General features: G+C 44.5%; 1 protein-coding gene and 1 long non-coding RNA gene across 8 annotated transcripts in view; one reads left to right on the forward strand and one right to left on the reverse strand.

Annotated features, from left to right (window-relative positions):
• Window positions 1-3,810: 3,810 nt before the first annotated feature.
• LOC122464759 lies at window positions 3,811-5,911 on the reverse strand. Its single transcript, XR_006289099.1, has 2 exons — window positions 5,643-5,911; window positions 3,811-4,748 (listed from the first exon to the last, which is right to left on the reverse strand). It is a non-coding gene; the product is annotated as an uncharacterized LOC122464759 (long non-coding RNA).
• Window positions 5,908-20,467, forward strand: part of CREM (cAMP responsive element modulator) — an 81,811-nt gene continuing 67,251 nt past the window's right edge. For 3 of the 7 annotated variants that reach the window (XM_037890975.2, XM_037890977.2, XM_043541480.1), the window contains exons 1-3: window positions 5,908-6,043; window positions 16,196-16,256; window positions 18,438-18,561. In XM_037890975.2, coding sequence (XP_037746903.1) covers window positions 16,237-16,256; window positions 18,438-18,561 — 144 coding nt within the window. In that variant the 5' untranslated portion in view covers window positions 5,908-6,043; window positions 16,196-16,236. The remainder of the gene's footprint in view (window positions 6,044-16,195; window positions 16,257-18,437; window positions 18,562-20,467) is intronic. The other 4 variants (XM_037890993.2, XM_037890994.2, XM_043541482.1 and 1 more) reach the window with 4 other exon arrangements.

The following is a 20,467-nucleotide window of genomic DNA, read 5'->3' on the forward strand; positions in this document are numbered from 1 at the left end:
GGGGTTGGATAAGGGGCAGGGCGTTCCGGGGGACAGTCAAGGGACAGGAGGCGGTTGGATGGGGCGGAGATTTGGGGGGGGGCGGTCAGGGAATGGGGAGCAGGCAGGGGTTAGATGGGGGTGGGGTCCCGGGGGGCGGTCAGGGGACAAGGAGTTGGGGGAGGAGGTTGGATGGGTTGGGGGCTTTGATGGGGGCAGGCAGGAGGCGGGAAGTGGGAGGGAGCAGATAGGGAGCAGGGGGCCAGGCTGTTTGGGGAGGCACAGCCTTCCCTACCTGGCCCTCCATACAGTTCCACACCACGATGTGGCCCTCAGGCCAAAAAGTTTGACCACCCCTGCTATAGGCCATGCTAAGGGCCGTACAACCTACATTTATATGATTCATTGGACACTTAGCTTTTATTTAATAACAAAAGTTTCTAGCCCTCATGATTGCTCAGAAACTTGAAAACATGGACTGGGTGTTATCAAAGCACTGATGCTTGCCTGAGTCTGCAGAGGCACCCTGTTCATTACTGAGAGCCCCTTGTCTCTCTGTGAGAACAATAAGGGACCTGTTCTGACACTCCTGGGTGGAGGAGGGCAGCCCCTTGCTACTCCAGGCTGTGTGCAGGCCCATGATGTGCGACTGAGGACAGAGCAATAGCGGGTTCTGTGTTGTGGTGGTACTAAGTTTCTCTCAATCCTGGACATATGGTTACACTGGTTTGAGTGTTGCTATATTAGGAATTTGCACTTATTTGTAAACAGGATAATTTTAAAAGTGATTTTAGTTAAACTGGTACACTCCTCTAGTACAGCGGTTCTCTACAGGGGGTCCGTGGCCTCCTGGGGGGCCACAAGCCCTTTCAAGGGGGCTGCAGGACCCCCGCAGCTGAAACCCAGAGCCTGAGCCCTGGCGCCCCCCACCATGGGGCTGAAACCCCGAGCCCTGACATCCCCTGCCAAGAGGCTGAAACTCCGAGCCCGGGCACCACCCCCCACCACTGCAATGCCAGAGTGGAGCAGTCCTGGGGGCAACTCCACACCCCACTTCCTCCTCTCCCCACCCCCGAGGCCCAACCCCCTGGCTAGGTCGGAGGCAGCAAGCTGCAGTCGGGCAGTGCAGGCAGCTGCTGCTCTGACTGGTGTCATGAAGCAGGGAGTCATCTGCTGCTGGTGCCCAGGGTTGCGGCTGCTCCTTAGCTCATGCAGCCGGTAAGAGCTGCCTAGGCAGGGGGACCCCAGTCTGTGGCTGGCAGAGCCCTTGGGGAGTGTTGCCCACATGGGAACCCTCCCAGTACACAGCTCCTAGCTACCCCCGTCCCTGCACCCTGAGCTACCCCCCTGCCTGCACACAGCTCCTACCTACCCTCTTCCTGCACCCTGAGCTACCCCCCTACCCGCACACAGCCCCTCACTACCCCTCTCCCTGCACCCTGAGCTACCCCCCTGCCTGCACACAGCCCCTAGCTATGCTCTCCTTGCAGCTTGAGCTGCCCCCCGATCCCACACAGCCCCTAGCTACCCACTCCCTGTACCGTGAGCGACCTCCCTGCCTGCACACAGCCCCTAGCTAACCTCTCCCTGTACGCTGAGCAGTTTGCAAACTTTTTGAGCTGAACCATCACCACACACAACCCAGATAGGCTGGATGGCCTGCTGAAGTGAGTCAGGGGGTGAAGGCGGCACTGTGTTCTTAGACCCTGCTGTGCAGAGCTGGCCCAAGCCCCACCGGCCCCTGCCCCTAAAAATAGAAGTCAAACTATGTCTATGCCCAAGGGCCCACCCCTGGCCTGGAGTCCTGAGTTCCCCCCCGTCCCCTGCTGGGTCCAGGAGTTTTCATAGCATGTTGAGGGGGGCCTCAGAAAGAAAAAGGTTGAGAACCCCTGCTCTAGTACATGCAAGGTCTGGGTCTCAACTAAGAAAATACAGATACTGCCCCAAAGTTATCACTGCAAGAGCACAGCAATTTTATTCCTCACCACCTTTCCCCCCTGTTCATAGCTCTGATCCTCTTAGCTAAACTTAGCTCTGGCTTTGATGGGCACAGCTCCACTGGCTTCAATGGAGCCATGCCCATTTATACCAGAGCTGAATTTGGTCTGCCCTCTCTGCTGCTCTAGAATGCAATCTCTTTGGTTTCTTGCCTCTTGGCTTTCATTGGAGTTTCAGAGGCTGGGGTCTGTTTCCAGGTTACCATTCAAAATCTACATTCAATTAAAAACATCTGAGGCAAGATCATACTGGAATGTCAAACAAAGTGGTATAAATAAAGCTGTAATAAATTAACTTTTAAGAGCCTAGTTTTGAAAGTTGCAAGGTGCTAGCAACTCATTGGGAAGATGAGAGATGATTTATATCCATCACTTACCTAGCGTATTATACAGAAGATAGGTGTTTTTCTCTTTTTTAACTTCATACTGAAGGGCAGAAAACCTAAGCCTGGTTCAAGTGAACATGAAACCCACTCAAACTCATTCTTTTATTTAACATAGTCACTTAAATCCCTAACTACATTTCCAAGAAAAAGCTTTTGATGACATCTCAATCACACCCATGTAAAATTTTAGGTCAAGCTGAATATCGCATTAAAGATTCTGAGCTTTAAAACAATATTAAGCTTTAGACGTAATGCATAATGATGCCATTTAAATAGCTGACTTCAAACTTTTCAGGCTTGCTAGTTCCTTAGAGTCTTAGCTGCATATTCAGTTAAATATTTTCTAATTGACATAACATTTTAAATCAAATTATTTGATCCAGAGCTTGGCCTTTCAATTAGTTGCCATAGGGCCTAGTGCAGGGGAAGGAAAACTATGGCCTGTGGCGGATCTGGCCCATCAGGGCTTTCAATCTGGCCCGTGGGATTGTCAGCCCCGTGGTGCAGCGGGGCTAAGGCAGGCTCCCTGCCTGCCCTGGCCCTGCACCGCTCCCAGAAGCAGTTGGCACCACGTTCCTGCGGCCTCTGGGGGAACGGGATAGGGGGGCAGGGGGCTTTATGTGCTGCCCTCACCTGCAGGCACTGCTCCCCGCAGCTCCCATTGGCCAGGAATGGGGAGCTTTGGGAGTGGTACCTGTAGGCGAAGGCAGCGCACAGCGGAGCTGCCTGTGCCACCCCAGCCCCAGGAGCCACTGCCGGACATGCTGGCCACTTCCACGAGCAGTGCAAGCCCAGGGCAGACAGGGAGCCTGCCTTAGCCCTGCTGCACAGCACTGCCACCCCAGAGCCGCTCAAGGTAAGTGGTGCCGGGCCAAAGCCCGCACCCCGAACACCTCCTGCACCCCAACCCCCTGCTCTGACCCCCCTAAACTCCTGCCTTGAGCCCCCTGCCGCTCCCCAACCCCCTGCCTGAGCCCCCTCTCACACTCCACACACCTCCTGCACCCCAAACCCCACCGCACCCTGCACCCAAACACCCTCTCCTGAACCCCCTCCTGCACCCCGCACACCTCCTGCACCCCTTGCCCTGAACCCCTTCCTGCACACCGCACCCCTCCCACACCTTGCAATCCCTCCCGCACGCCAACCTGCTGCCCCAGCCCTACATTCATGGCCCTGCATACAATTTCCCCACCCAGATGTGGCCCTCAGGCCAAAAAGTTTGCCCACCCCTGGCCTAGTGGGTTAAATGACTACCATACTAACAGGAAAAGGTTAGGGTAAGAAAGCAAGGAAACACTAACACAAAACCCCCAAAAGCGAAGCACACAGGAAGTCACAATGAATAAGAGAAGGTGGAAAGAATTGAAAACAGGAAGGGGATGTTGTTCAATATTTCAACAAAGGAAATGTAGGAGGAGAACAAAAACATTTCAAAAGTGATAATATTTAGGTTACTACAATTACTTTATTTGCATTGTGTTGTACTTTTGACAATTGTACTAAATAACATTTTAATAGAGAAACATCTACTAGGAACTGATTACACAAAGGAAAATTAACAAACCTAAAGCTGAAAATTTGATAAATGTCACTTTGTTTGTGCCTCAACAGTGGGACGAGTGGTGGAGCCAGCCAATCATGATCCGTAAACAGGATAGATGCCCAGATTTCTTCTCCCACGTTCAGTGAATGAGACTGAAAACCTGACTTACTTTCTTGGGAGGATGGGAATGGACAAAACATAACCAGTCCTGACAATTTCCAACTCATTAATCATAGTAATTTATCTGAAAATTAATTCAGACCTTTGCTTTTTTAAAAAAAACAAACCACTACTGAATAGGTTCTCAAATACTTAAGCAAGCACATAGAAGAAATTCATTATTATTACACACCGTATTGGTGGACAGTGCATTAAGAGGTGACTCTTCAGAATAAAAGTTGTGTACCGTATAAACATGCTATGTAAAACATATGGTATAAACACTTGAGTCTCAAATATTACAATTGGCATACTACTTGCAGAGTTTATATCCTTAAAATTTTGTACATTGGGATATTTGTACTTATCGGCCCCCATTAGTGTCTTATCTGAGCTCTTCAAAATCTGTACTGTGTTTATCTTTCCAATGCCACTATGAAGTAGGGAAGTATTATCCCCATTTTACAGAGGCCTTATTGGAAATCCTGGGAGGTATTTGGGGGACTAACCCACATTGATTTCATAAGAGTTATGTGCCTGAATATCTTTGAGGATCTGGGCTTAAGTGACTTGTCCAAAGTCACACAGAAGTTGTGATGAAGCAGGTAAATCAACCCCAGGTCTCACAAGTCCCCAAGTTAGTGCCCTAACACAGGATCATCCTTCTTCTCTTTTTGTATACTGTGAAACAACAAACATTTGTACGAGAAGACAAACTAGAACAGTAGCAATAATCTCCATGGCCCAAATATTTACATAGAATATGGGCATAATCAAAATTAAGGCTACCAATATTATACCTTCCAGAATACAGCAAAGATGTCAAATGCACAGTAAGTACCAAACATTATTTATAGTCACTAAATGTATCTATTTGGTTCTAGGGGGAGAGAACATAAACTTAGCCACCAGTCTCTCTTTTATCTATTGGCAACTTTCTGATATACTATACTAACATTTTGGGATTTTTAAAAAATATAAAATAAATACTGTATTATGTGTGATTAAGACCCCTAAACAAAAACATTTCTTAGTAATGTGAATTAAAGAATAATTTTTTTGGTATACAAAGATATTCCACTAGTGTATCCTTGAGCAGGTCACTTAACATCTTGCTGAACTGTCCTCAGTACTTTGATATCTTCAGATGAAAGGAAATATATAAGAACTTCTCAGACAATTCAGTTTCCTAATACAACAAGCAGGTTCCGTGATATAGAAAGGAAGTGGCTTCCTGGTGCCCCCCACAAGTATTTTAACGTGCTCAGACATCTTAGGTAAGAGTTTACACCCATTTTACAGAAAGGTAAACTGTGGCAGAGAAGTGATGAGCCAAAATCGCAAAAACCAGCAGCAGAGCTCGGTATAAAACCCAGCAGCCTCGACGCTAAACCCTCTGCCCTTCCCACTGGGGTCTAGGGCGTGGGGTGAGTGTGGGGCTGGGGCACAGTTACACCCTCCCCAATGCCTGTGTGTTGGGTGAGTTACACCCTCCCCGGCCTGGCTCACAGGAGAGATCACACCCCCGCCAATGCCCATGGAGGCTGTGCGGGCGGCCCGCACCCCTCAAGTTACCCGTGCCTCTGAGGAGGGGATGGGGTCAGGCCCCAAGCTACCAGGGTGCGATGCCCAGAGACACCCACCCTCCCCAAACAGAGAGAGGGGAGTCCTGAGAGAACAGACGCCTCCCTCCCGCAACCAATCAGGTGCCTGGCTGGTGGTCCCGCGGCGGCGGTTGGCGCGGCGCCGGCCGTTGACTCTCGTTTGTAACCAATCGGCGCGGGCGGCTCCGGCTGCCTCGGCCTGGGCTCCTCCTCCTGTGACCGCGGGGTCCAGGAGCCGCCGCGGGCGCCATTTCCTCAGCGCCCCCGCGGTGGCGCGGCTGCATCAGCGCTGACGTGGAGGCGACGTGCGGCTCCGCCCGGCCCAATCCCCCCCACCCCCCTGTGACGGGGGCATCACGTACAGGGCGGCGGGTGAGTGCGGGAGGGGGCGGGGACACGTGTGTGTGTGTGTGCGCGCAGCCCGACCCCCTGCCGGCCGGGAGTGGGGGGAGAGGACGGGCGAGGGAGACAAGCCGCGGGGTGCGGAGAGGAGCGGGCCATGAGGGCAGGCAGGGCCGCGAGAGGAGAGGGCGGGAGCGGCCGCCCTGGCTGTGTGTGTGTGTGTGTGTGTGTGTGTGTGTGAGAGAGAGAGAGAGAGACGCGCTGCGTGTGCCCCCCCCCCCCAGTCCCCGGGGGGCTCCGTCCGGAGGGGTTTGTTTACCCAGTCGCCTGCCCCTCCGTAGAGGGTGCGATTCAGCCGAGCAGCTCGGCTCCCCACCGCCCCACTCCCGGGCCCACGGGAGCCTTTCTCCGAATCTCTGGGCTTCGCTCCCTCCCCTTTAAACACCCTCTGTCAGCAGGTCAGTTTCACGGCAATAGGGTGCAGGCGCTTCAGTCTGGCGGGGGGAGGTTCATCGTCACATCACCTGGGGAGGCCGGGAATGGGAAAGTGCTGCTCTTACGCCTGGGGATCGGGGGCGCGGAGAGACTGAGGGTGGGGTCCCCAAAGGGATTTAGACACCGCTGAGCATCACAGCACCTAACATTTAGGTACCTAGAAAATTACAGGAACAACAACGCCAGCCCCAAAGCAGAGTCCCGCGCCTGGACTCCCACTAGGATACACGAGGGGAGAGAGGCGCCTAGGATGCGACCCACAAACGCCAGCCAGCTAGAGCAAGAGCTGCCTAAGCGAGCCCGGCCAGAGGGGCATGTGCTAACCCCATCCCTGCTCACAGAGCGAGGCACCTCCTAAGGCCGTATCTAAAAAGTCTTACAGGGGCACAGCTGCAGCTCCCCTGGTGTAGCGACAGTAGCGGAGACGCTGATTACTGTGACGAAAGAGGTGTTCCCGTCACTGTAGAAAATCCACCCCTTTGAGAGGTGGTAGTTATGTCAATGGAAGAATTTTTCCACTGACCTAGCAGCATGAGATTACTGGTTCTGTGGATGAAGGGAAAGCAGTGGATGTATTGTTTCTTGACTTTAGCAAAGCTTTTGACACGGTCTCCCACAGTATTCTTGTCAGCAAGTTAAGGAAGTATGGGCTGGATGAATGCACTATAAGGTGGGTAGAAAGCTGGCTAGATTGTCGGGCTCAACGGGTAGTGATCAATGGCTCCATGTCTAGTTGGCAGCCGGTGTCAAGTGGAGTGCCCCAGGGGTCGGTCCTGGGGCCGGTTTTGTTCAATATCTTCATAAATGATCTGGAGGATGGCGTGGATTGCACTCTCAGCAAATTTGCGGATGATACTAAACTGGGAGGAGTGGTAGATACGCTGGAGGGGAGGGATAGGATACAGAAGGACCTAGACAAATTGGAGGTTTGGGCCAAAAGAAATCTGATGAGGTTCAATAAGGATAAGTGCAGGGTCCTGCACTTAGGATGGAAGAATCCAATGCACCGCTACAGACTAGGGATCGAATGGCTAGGCAGCAGTTCTGCGGAAAAGGACCTAGGGGTGACAGTGGACGAGAAGCTGGATATGAGTCAGCAGTGTGCCCTTGTTGCCAAGAAGGCCAATGGCATTTTGGGATGTATAAGTAGGGGCATAGCGAGCAGATCGAGGGACGTGATCGTTCCCCTCTATTCGACACTGGTGAGGCCTCATCTGGAGTACTGTGTCCAGTTTTGGGCCCCACACTACAAGAAGGATGTGGATAAATTGGAGAGAGTCCAGCGAAGGGCAACAAAAATGATTAGGGGTCTAGAGCACATGACTTATGAGGAGAGGCTGAGGGAGCTGGGATTGTTTAGTCTGCGGAAGAGAAGAATGAGGGGGGATTTGATAGCTGCTTTCAACTACCTGAAAGGGGGTTCCAAAGAGGATGGCTCTAGACTGTTCTCAATGGTAGCAGATGACAGAACGAGGAGTAATGGTCTCAAGTTGCAATGGGGGAGGTTTAGATTGGATATTAGGAAAAACTTTTTCACTAAGAGGGTGGTGAAACACTGGAATGCGTTACCTAGGGAGGTGGTAGAATCTCCTTCCTTAGAGGTTTTTAAGGTCAGGCTTGACAAAGCCCTGGCTGGGATGATTTAACTGGGACTTGGTCCTGCTTCGAGCAGGGGGTTGGACTAGATGACCTTCTGGGGTCCCTTCCAACCCTGATATTCTATGATTCTATGTGCATTGGGGGAGAGGATTTGTTAGGTCAACCTACTATGTCGCACAGCATGAAATTTTTCACAGCCCTAAGCAATGTGTGTAGACCAGGCGTAAGTCAGACTCCTCCCTGCAGATCAATCTGTTTATCAGCCCATGAAGGGAAACCAACTGTCCAGGCTCACTGCCTAACCTGTTGCTTGAAGAAATGTTAGGTGCCTGCTTCATCCACACAAACAGCCAGAGGAAGTGGTGTCCCCAACCGTATAACTTTCATCCCAGTGTTAAAAGAAAAGGAATACTTGTGGCACCTTAGAGACTAACAAATTTATTTGAGCATAAGCTTTCGTGAGCTACAGCTCACTTCATCGGATGCATTAAGCTCACGAAAGCTTATGCTCAAATAAATTTGTTAGTCTCTAAGGTGCCACAAGTACTTTTTTTTTTGTGGATACAGACTAACACGGCTGCTACTCTGATCCCAGTGTTAGAGCGCTTGCCTGAGATGTGGGAGATTGCGGTTCAATACTAGCCCTCTCTGGTCAGGAGAGTGTTCTAACCACTGAACTGTGGGAGTTTTCTGATGTGGGGCTCCCTTAGTGTCTCCTGTTGAAGCTGTTCCCCTACGGATAAATAATGTAAGAGTGATTGGAGCCAGGGGACTGGGCTGAAATCTCCACCTCTCAGGTGGATGCCGTAATCACAGCATTTCAGAGTCATTCTCTCTTTGGTTTGTTATTGAGAGAGAGAAGAGAGTTATTCCCATGCTGTAGCATGGAGCAATAACAGGGTCCATGCTGATGTAAAGGGTTAGCCTTTGATGCCCTGGCACACGACATGTGTACAACTGGCAGCAGGCTGCCAGTACTTGGTGTGATGTGTGTGGGAGGGAGCACAGTGTTTGTATAGGGCAGTGGTTCTCAACCAGGGGTACAGAGGCCTGGGGGGGGGTACACCTAGGTCTTCTGGGGGTACATTAATTCATTTAGATATTTGCCTAGTTTTACAACAGGCTACATAAACACTAATGAAGTGTCAGGGTTCCTTCCCCACTCTGAACTCTAGGGTACAGATGTGGGGACCTGCATGAAAGACCCCCAAAGCTTATTCTTACCAGCTTAGGTTAAAAACTTCCCGAAGGTACAGACTTTGCCTTGTCCTTGAACAGTATGCTGCCACCACCAAGCGTTTTAAAGAAAGAGAACAGGGAAAGAGACCACTTGGAGACGTCTTTCCCCAAAATATCCCCTCAAGCCCTTCACCCCCTTTCCTGCGGGAAGGCTTGATGATAATCCTCACTAATTTGTACAGGTGAACACAGACCCAAACCCTTGGATCTTAAGAACAATGAAAAATCAATCAGGTTCTTAAAAGAAGAATTTTAATTAAAGAAAAGGTAAAAAAATCACCTCTGTAAAATCAGGATGGAAAATACTTTACAGGGTATTCAGATTCAAAACACAGAGGATCCCCCTCTGGGCAAAATCTTAAAGTTACAGAAAACAGGAATAAACCTCCCTCTTAACTCAGGGAAAATTCACATAAAACAAAAGATAAACTAATCCGCCTTGCCTGGCTTACCTATACTGGTTGCAATATTGGAGACTTGGATTAGGATGGGTTGGAGAAGATGGATTTCTGTCTGGCCTTTCTCAGTCCCAAGAGAGAACAACCACGTAAACAAAGAGCACAAACAAAAGCCTTCCCCTCCCCAAGATTTGAAAGTATCTTGTCCCCTTATTGGTCCTTTGGGTCAGGTGCCAGCCAGGTTAGCTGAGCTTCTTAACCCTTTACAGGTAACAGGATGTTGCCTCTGGCCAGGAGGGATTTTATCGCACTGTATACGGAAAGGTGGTTACCCTTCCCTTTATATTTATGACACAAAGTCAGTACAAACTAAAATTTCATACAATGATTTGTTTATACTGATCTATGTACTGTACACTGAAATGTAAGTACAAAGTATTCCAATTTATTTTATAATTATATGGTAAAATGAGAAAGTAAGCAATTTTCCAGTATTAGTGTGTTATGACACTTTTGTATTTTTATGTCTGATTTTGTAAGCAAGTAGTTTTTAAGTGAGATGAAACTTGGGGGGATGCAAGACAAATCAGACTCCTGAAAAGGGATACAGTAGTCTAGAGAGGTTGTGAACCACTGGTATAGAGGGAGTGAGGGCACACTGCCTGCGGGAGGGGCTCAGCAAGGTCCTCTGTGATTAGGGTAGGAGTAACACTGCATATATGCATCAAGAGGAGATGGGGGGCACAAAGGATGGTATTATGTGTGGCAGGTTATGGGGGAAGCACTTTGTGGAAGTGGCTAAGGTAAATTGCAGACTCTCAAGCAATATGTGTGTCTGTGTATTACTGGGGATGCTCCTGTTTTGTATAATATTTCGGGTGAATGGCACTGAGTCACCGTTTTTCTTGGTAGCCTTCCTTGGCAATTCTCTGGGAAGGGATCTGGATGGGCCTGATCCCTTTTAACTAGATTATAGCCTTGCGGGCAAGGGCAGAGAAGGTCCCTGTGGGATTGATAAGAAACAGGTCTCTTTCCGAAACTTTGAGTCAGTGTTTTGGCTCCAACTCTGCTGTTGTCAAGCTTTTACGCAGGCCTGAGTCCAGTTGTATCTCATGCAGCTGAAGAGCTGTTCCAACCAGATCTTCCCGTTAAATGGTAATCTCATCTACACTGTAACTGTAGATTGAACTCCACTTTGTTCTTTGACACAGCTGTTGCATGTCTAAAAATCACAGCAGGCCTAATATTGAATTTCTCTCACCTGTAGTATTAGGTGAGCAGATGTGTCCTGAGTGACATGTATCATCTTACCTGCCCTAATACCAGTGGCTCCCCCCCCCCCTTTTTTGCTAAGATTGTTACAGTCCTCAGAGAAAAGGAATAGAATGGAAAAATGTTGGAATATGGGACAAGATGAAAAGTGGGGAGTGCTGCTAATAATGGAAATTAATCTGAGAACTACTATCTTGATATGAAATGAATAGAATGATGCTATTAAATAGAGAGAGCTGCAGGTGGTGCTCAGTTTGCATAACAAATACATGTTCCTGAACACTATTTCTGTCTGGTCCCTGCTTGTTGGCCTGAAGAAAAAATAATGGCCTTGAAATCCATAAAAAAAATGGATTCTGGGTTTCCTATCTGCAACTTTCCCTCAAACACAAGGCCCTGCACTCTATGGATGAAGTTTACAGGGTTGGTAGCCAGAAGAAGAAAACCCTTAAAATGTGTAATGTCCATCTGACATTTGAAAGATTTGCAGAGGCAGAAAAATGATGCACCCAGTGAGACATCAGTGGAAGTGCTGAATCACATAGCTTATCTGCTTTTTATTTAGTAGCAGTTTCTTTACTACTAAGCAACCTTTGTTGAGAATTTATACATTCTGATATTTTATATCATAAAAGTGTACTGGAATAAACTAAATTATTTTACAATGGCTCTGTGTATTTAATTAAGGTATCTGATGCTTCAGGTCATACTGAATTCTGGAGCAGTTTGATTACTGGTTATGCAGCTAAATCTCATCAACAAGTATTAAAGATTAATTTTTTGTTATAAGGATTTCAAAATTAAAAACAGCATGCAATTATTTTCCTCAAAAGTATTTTGTTAATCTTTATAGGGCTAAGCTTTTTTTTTTTTTTTTTTTATAAGTCTCCCTTCAGTGGGAAAGAAAAAGTTTCAAAATAAAGGTTCATGTCTCCAAATTTGAGTGGCATCTGCCTATCTTGTGTCCCATGATTGGAGCCCTGCGCAAAAGGTACAAAATTTGTATCTGCATCCAATCCATGATCCACAAATATGGTCTGTGGATACAAAGTGGATATCTACAGCTTTGCAGGGTTCTAGATATAAAATTTGGATCTGCATCTGTCAGGGTTCCCCCTCACACTCTGAACTCTGGGGTACAGATGTGGAGACCCGCATGAAAGACCCCCTAAGCTTATATTTTACCACTTTAGGTTAAAACTTCTCTAAGGCACTAATTCCTTAGACTGATATTGCTGCCACCACCAAGTGATTTACACAAAATATTCAGGGAATGGTCACTTGGAATCCCTATCCCTCTAAAATATCTCCACAAGCCCCTTCACCCCCTTTCCTAGGGAGGCTTGAGAATAAACTACCAACCAGTTGTCTTAGCAATGTGAGCACAGACCAGACCTTTTGTCTTCAGGACACTGAAATCAATCAGGTTTTTAAAAGAAGAACTTCATTTATAAAGTAAAAAGTAAAAGAATCACACCTGCAAAATCAGGATGCAAGTTAACTTTACAGGGTACTAAAAAGATTTAAAACACAGAGGATTCCCCTCTGGGCTCAACTTCACAGTTACAAAAACAGAAATGAAACCACCCCTGTAGCATAGGAAAATTCACGGTCCAAAACAAAAGATAACCTAACACGTTTCCTTGCCCTACTCACAGTTTCTGTGGTTTTAGATGGATTATTCCAGGTATATTTTCAGGAGATGTTGTACCTGCTTGGCTTCTCCCTCCATCCAGAGAGGGAACAACAAACAAATCCTTCCCCCCCAGTACAGTTGCCAAGGATACATAAAGGTTGCTACCCTTCCCCCTATATTTATGACAGCATCTATCCACAAACATGATCTGCGGTTATCCGCATCCATAGATGTAGATATCCATGGATATTTGCAGATTTGCATGACTCTACACATGATCAGCTTTCCCTTCTAGCAATGGCTACTTCTACTTGGCTTTTATCCAGTAATGCTGCTTCTGTGGCTCATAAGGCAAATGGTTTCTGGTGGAATGAATTTTCTGGCTGTGAAGTTTATTTTGGGAGGAGGGGTAGAAGAGGGTTACTTCTGCCTCTCGTTTTTCTCTTTTACATGTCTGACATCTTTATTGACGCTGTTTTCAAGCTATTTCCACATATAAAATCTCTTGTCAGTAACACTCTTAATGTACTGGCATTTTCTCATTAATTGAGCAGTATGTCAGCATAGTTCTGATGTGAGGCCAGTGCCAAACATCCATCCCACAAGCTGAAATAAACTTCAAAAACACTAGATTAAAGAAACTGATACATAAACGAAACAAATCACAATGCAATATAATTTAATATGTTTTCAAACAGTAAAAGCATTTCCTTAGAGGATTTCAGATTTCCTGACACTCTGAGAAAGTTAAGTACTGCAAATTTAACAGTAAAGACACAGATAAACACATTTCCAAATGCAGAGTGTACCTGTTACTCAAACTGCAAAATCTCAATACTAGGTACACAATAAACAATGTCACAATAAGTTATTACAGTGTCATTAGTGAGACAGAGAAAATAGGCATATATGTTTCCAGCCGCGTGATTTTTCCTCACCATCTCCAGGCAAAAAAACACATACGTTTGCCTTACATTAAATTACAGAATATATTTTCAGCCATAATTCATGGAAGTGCAGTCATGTAACTTGTGTGTGTTAATATAAAAATCCTGCCTAATTAATATCAATGTATTGCCTCGTAACTTTTGAAAGGTAGTAAGCAACCCAGATGAAAAATGTAACAATCCTATTAATATTTAATATGAAAATAAATCTCATGATATGTAGCTGATTTGTAATTAAACCATGTTTATATAAAATCAATTTTTGAGTTTAGGGTTAAGTCCATATGCAAAGCCTATAAAGTTATAATGGTTTGAAAGATCAGTCTTCCTTAAAAAACAAATAGAAACTGTTTATTGTTCCTGATTTTCCAGACAACGTGATGTCTGTCATCAGGTACCACTCCCAAAGCTCCCCATTCCCGGCCAGTGGGAGCTGCGGGGGACGGTGGCTGCAGGCGAGGGCAGCGCACAGAGCCCTTTGCTCCCACACTCCCAGGGGCTGCAGGGACGTGGTGCCAGCCGCTTCCTGGACTGGCGCAGGGCCCGTGGTGCCCTAGGGGCATCAATTCTGGGGGACAGATCCAAAGCCCTGATGGGCCGGATCTGGGCGACGGGCTGTAATTTGCCCACCCCGATGTAGAGCCTTGTTTTAAATTTAGGAGCAGTGGATCTGTCAATACATTTCCTTTGTCATCGGTGGTTTGCCTCTAATCAAAACTCTGCTTACATTATAGTAAGAAAAAGTCTTCCATTTTGGTAGTGTCTGTACTAAATTAATAACTGTCTGTTTCATGGGTGCTTGATATTGAGAACAGTTTTAATAGTCTTTTGGAAAAACATATCACCTGCCTTGCTATTTTCAGATATGCCAACCCAAATAGGTCCTTTGTCTTGCACTATGTCTTTATATTATGCAGCTGTTATACTGCAACTTTGTTTTTAGTCAGGCCTTTTATATATGTTTATGTCAAGGGGACTTAAATGGCTATTTACCTTTTTGAAGCTTTGTCTTTTACAGGCCCAAAGTTTCAGGTTTCATTTGACCTTCATACTTGGAGAAGGCAATTTCTGTGCTCAGTTTAACATTTTGTTCAACAAGTGCATGCGTTCACACGCTGTTGACATTTAAATTAATTTTCTCTTGAAAATAATAACAATAATGGCTTGGCCAGAAGTGATGTTTTAGGAGAACAGTGGTATTAACAAATCTCAGGAATACCAGAAAAAAGACAATAAAAACAATTCTAGTGCTATTTGGCTGTGCTGAAGATTAAAAATAGTGAATCATCTGTCTACCTAAAATCCAGAGTATATTCAGCTGTATCTTTGGAGAATACATTTGAATAGATTCCCATGCTTAGGTGTGGCTAAAGTGTATTTTAATTGTGTTCTGCATCTGAGATTTGCGTTCTAATTTCCCATGAGTTTTAACTAAAATCTAGAGCATAATAAAAATACAGTCCTCTTTCTTGTCATATTTTGTAAGGCTGCGGATATCCGAGAGAGACTTTCTTAATTTTTTGGTTGTCTTCACTATTTACAGCAGTACAGTTTAACTGTACATACATCTAATAACAGACACGTGAACTGAAATTAGTTAAGTGTTTAGCTGTCTATACTACATGAAAGACTTGCCCTTAGAAAGATCAGGAAGGATCATGGAGGTGTCAAAAACAAATAGAATAATACAACTTTTCTGTAGGAGGAGCACCTTCAGCAATCCATAAGGGATTAAGTCCCTATCTGGGAAATAAAAGATACTATCAAGATTACAAAACTAGATAGGCATTTTCTTCAAACACTTTATTGCTTTTGTTTCAATGATACTTAGAGCAACAGGCAATGACATTCAACAGCTAATGGAGACTGTCTTTTCACCAAAGCGAGAAAAGTGCTACATTTCTAACTAATGGATGTATGGGTCCAGACTCAATATAAATCAAGCCCAAAGCAATAAAGTAGTAAAATTGGAAACATGTCAGTTTCTACAGCATGATAGATGATCCTTGCCAAGAGAAGCCAATGGAACATTTTCCGTGGGACGGGGGTAAAATTAGTAATTTTGAACTAAACCTTATCTCTGAGCGACAGACAATCTTGGATATGAAATGTGAAGGTATGATTTTGGAGCTGCATCGGGTAAAATAATCAGGATCCTACTCTTAATTCCAGAAGAAAGTTTTAGTGACTATGTTGGTAATGCATACTAACTACATTATTGATCCTGGTATTTAAGCTGTTTTGATCTACGGGGACATCCTTTTGGATGTACATATTAAACAACTAGTGTCCTCAAGGCTGAGTCTCAGGTCATAGTGAAATTTCTGGGAGAAAGACTATTTCTTCCCAGATCGTTGCCTATTACTGTACTGGGTATGTGCATAAGAAGTACAGTAATTCAGCAAGATACTCTTCTCACTTACATGTGCTGTAGGAAGAAGTGGCTGGATACAGTAGGAGATCTTCAGAGTAGCCTATGAGTCAATCCAGAATTGCCCCATTTAAAGTTATACACTCTCCTCTGATTAAGTCCTTGGTGCAAACTGAGCACCAGTGCTCTCAACAGCCAAAGATTTTGACTGTACTATTATTTTAGCTTTATTTCCAGGGGAAAGGAATTCACGAGAAGAAACAGGAATGCAGGAGGTACCATCTGGGTAAATATTAAATACTGTATTATTATGGATTGAATTAGAACCGCTGTTGATGTATTAAATAATTTTTCTAACAAACTACACGAAAGATAGACTACTCTAATACATTCCTCATTGTGTATACACTGACACCATTTGGAAACAAGCTCGTTTAAGAGGAACTTTACTTTAACAGTGTATGAATGCTAGCACTCTGTGAGCTGCAGTAGCTTCCTGAGAATTTTCTGATAGAATTCAAGCTGGCAGTTTTAACCATTAAAGCCATAAATAACTCAAGACCTACTTACTAAGAGACTTATTGAAACCTGAGATCAGCACAGGGGCTTGAGATGGAAGGAGGCAGGGCATTTTTGTGTATTCGGTCAAGATGGTATTCTTAGAGATACGAAAATTACCTGTAATTCTGCTTCTCTGATGATATCTTTTAACTTGATTCCTTCTCAACCATAGTGGAAGACAAACATTTTGATGACTTATTTTGGACATAAATTATGTGTAGTGTTTAAGGAGCTGTTTGTTTCTCACTGCAAGAAATAACATTCCAGAGCATTGAGATACAAGGAGTTGGCTTGTGCATTAAAAATATGTATGGGTTCTTCAAGGGCCTCAAACCATTGAAACAGGGAGTTCCTGCTTGTCTCACATGATAGCAGAAGACCCAAGAATAGGAACCCTGTCATATTATATCTTCAGAAAAATTAGAACAACAAATAGGTGATTTTCCTTTCCTTGTCTGGTCTTTTCCTGCATTTCCTATAATATTTGGTATGTTTGAACAAGATCTCTCTTTTAATGTCACACTTCTCCTTGAGCCTGCAGTGAAGGCTGTATACTGTTTGTGACATTGGTTTGTTGCTATGGTGATGATTGTGACATCACAACTTCAACATCATAACTTCACTGCAGTGTTCAGTAGGCGAGAAAGTGAGCTGAGGAAAACCAAGCTCTTGTTTTAAACACTCCCACCATCCATTATGAGCAAGTGTGTCAAGAAATATCATGGAAAAACAACTGTAAGGTAATTGTGTTTTTGTGTAGCCGATATATTTGAAAGTTTTCTCCACTAACAGAGTCTTTCGGTTTATGTGTTTCAATTGATGGATGTAATTTACCCAAGTGTAGGTTTAAGATTTACAGGATAAAAAATCACAAGAGAGTTGCTGATACCAATTTAAAAATTAAGTGTTAAACATCTGTCATTTGGTTCAAAACAAAATCAATTCAGTGTCCTGAATATGAGATCTTCACGTTTGGAATTACTGTTAGCAAAAGAGACAAAAGTACATAATACAATTATTTTTTGTCTAAAGGAGGATGATATTTCTATTTAGTGGGACAGAACAGTAGGATTTATGTACAATATTTCTGTCAACACTTTTCAGATGTCTCAATATTTTAATAATTTCCTACTCTGGTATATCTCTCCAGTGGCTAATTTATACAAATAGGAATTGAATGAGGTTTTGCTTTCATCACAAAACAAAATAAAACACAATCCAGACATGGTAATCCAGAATAAATATTCACTTGTTAGGTATAATCTTGTGGATCTGATTGTGTCCATTGCAGGATACACAGTATTATGACTATCTAACCTAATTGAATAAAGAAAAGATAAAAATTTCTAACCAATTCTTCCTAGATATCTAATTGTCACTTCCACTTATACTATACTGAATCTATGCACTACTGCTTCTTTGATAGACCTGACTGAATAAATAGTTGCCAGATATTTCTCCCTCAGGGTTCCTCAGAATGGTCCTCTTATTTTTCCCAGTTTCTCTTCTCATCTTCAGTTTCCCCTTGTTTTAATGTTCCTTCCACTCCCCTTCCCGATATGGAAGGGCTGGATAGGTCTCTTCCTGGAATCAGCAGCACAAGCTAGTATCTGGACATAATGGGTTGCTAGAGAATGAGGCTTTGATTTCCTTACTCAGTGCTGGGAGTATTGCTTACATGCTGCATCTAGTCCTTGCTAGCCAAGAGAGTGAGCTTGATTCCTAATTTACAGGTCATGCATGGCAACACACTGTGATGCAAGGATACTGGTGGGTTGCTCTTTTGTCAGATGTTTTAAAGAGCTGAAATTGGGAGTTGAGGAGAAAAATAATTTAATAGAGTTGAAATAAATATCCCTTCTTCAGGTCTGAATTCATTTCCTTGCACTATATTATTTATTTTTAGACAAATGACCATGGAAATGGTTGAATCGCAACAGGATGGAAGTGCAACAGATTCTGTGGCAGAGAGCGATGCTGTTTGCATACAAAATCAGCCAGGCCAAAGTCAGATTCCCCCCATAGCTCAGGTAATTTGACATACAGGAAGCTAAGAAAAACAAATAAAAATGATCATTTATAATTGTTACTTTCTTTTGGGTGAACATGATACTTTTCTACAGTTCATCATTAAATCCCCCTGTCTTGTATCAGTCTTTTGTTCTTGGAGTAGTGATTTCATATTAAAAACAATAAAGATATAGTCCCAAATGATGACTGCTGTGTTATGGACATGGCAGAATAAGGGCCACAGATAATACAGCACATTATTACAGGTTTCAGAGTAACAGCTGTGTTAGTCTGTATTCGCAAAAAGAAAAGGAGTGCTTGTGGCACCTTAGAGACTAACCAATTTATTTGAGCATAAGCTTTCGTGAGCTACAGCTCACTTCATCGGATGCATACTGTGGAAAGTGTAGAAGATCTTTTTATACACACAAATCATGAAAAAATACCTCCCCCCACCCCATTCTCCTGCTGGTAATAGCTTATCTAAGGTGACCACTCTCCTTACAATGTGTATGATAATCAAGGTAGGCCATTTCCAGCACAAATCCAGGGTTTAACAAGAACGTCTGAGGGGGAGGGGGGGTAGGAAAAAACAAGGGGAAATAGGTTACCTTGCATAATGACTTAGCCACCCCCAGTTGGAGGGGTTTTATTATTAAGGATCTACAACCTATCCTGAAGGATGACCCAACACTCTCACAAATCTTGGGAGACAGGCCAGTCCTTGCCTACAGACAGCCCCCCAACCTGAAGCAAATACTCACCAGCAACCACATACCACACAACAGAACCACTAACCCAGGAACCTATCCTTGCAACAAAGCCCGTAGCCAACTGTGCCCACATATCTATTCAGGGGCACCGTCACAGGGTCTAATAACATCAGCCACACTATCAGAGTCTCGTTCACCTGCACATCCACCAATGTGATATATGCCATCATGTGCCAGCAATGCCCCTCTGCCATGTACATTGGTCAAACTGGACAGTCTCTACGTAAAAGAATAAATGGACACAAATCAGATGTCAAGAATTATAACATTCATAAACCAGTCGGAGAACACTTCAATCTCTCTGGTCACGCGATTACAGACATGAAAGTTGCGATATTACAACAAAAAAACTTCAAATCCAGACTCCAGCGAGAGACTGTTGAATTGGAATTCATTTGCAAATTGGATACAATTAACTTAGGCTTGAATAGAGACTGGGAGTGGCTAAGTCATTATGCAAGGTAACCTATTTCCCCTTGTTTTTTCCTACCCCCCGTCCCCCTCAGACGTTCTTGTTAAACCCTGGATTTGTGCTGGAAATGGCCTGCCTTGATTATCATACACATTGTAAGGAGAGTGGTCACTTTAGATAAGCTATTACCAGCAGGAGAGTGGGTTTGTGTGTGTGGGTGGGGGAGAAAACCTGGATTTGTGCTGGAAATGGCCCAACTTGATTATCATACACATTGTAAAGAGAGTGATCACTTTAGATAAGCTATTACCAGCAGGAGAATGGGGTGGGGGGAGGTATTTTTTCATGCTTTGTGTGTATAAAAAGATCTTCTACACTTTCCATAGTATGCATCCGATGAAGTGAGCTGTAGCTCACGAAAGCTTATGCTCAAATAAATTGGTTAGTCTGTAAGGTGCCACAAGTACTCCTTTTCTTACAGCACATTATTGTAAGTCATTCACAGAAGTAACACTTCAAGAGTTTCTCAGGATAGCACTGTAGCGGAAGCCAGTAGACTGTCTTTCCATATTCTTGGAAGTACTGCTATGCAGTAGTTATCTGATAACGCTGTCCTATTAAGTTGAGGCAGCTACAGGATTAGAGGGAGGAGATGAACCTCATGTATCTTAGAATTTGGAGATGCTTGATTTAGCAATTTACGATAATGGGTGAAGATAATTTTTGTTTTTTCCCCCCCAG

The sequence above is a fragment of the Chelonia mydas genome, chromosome 2 (assembly GCF_015237465.2).
Source record: "Chelonia mydas isolate rCheMyd1 chromosome 2, rCheMyd1.pri.v2, whole genome shotgun sequence".
Taxonomy (NCBI): domain Eukaryota; kingdom Metazoa; phylum Chordata; order Testudines; family Cheloniidae; genus Chelonia; species Chelonia mydas.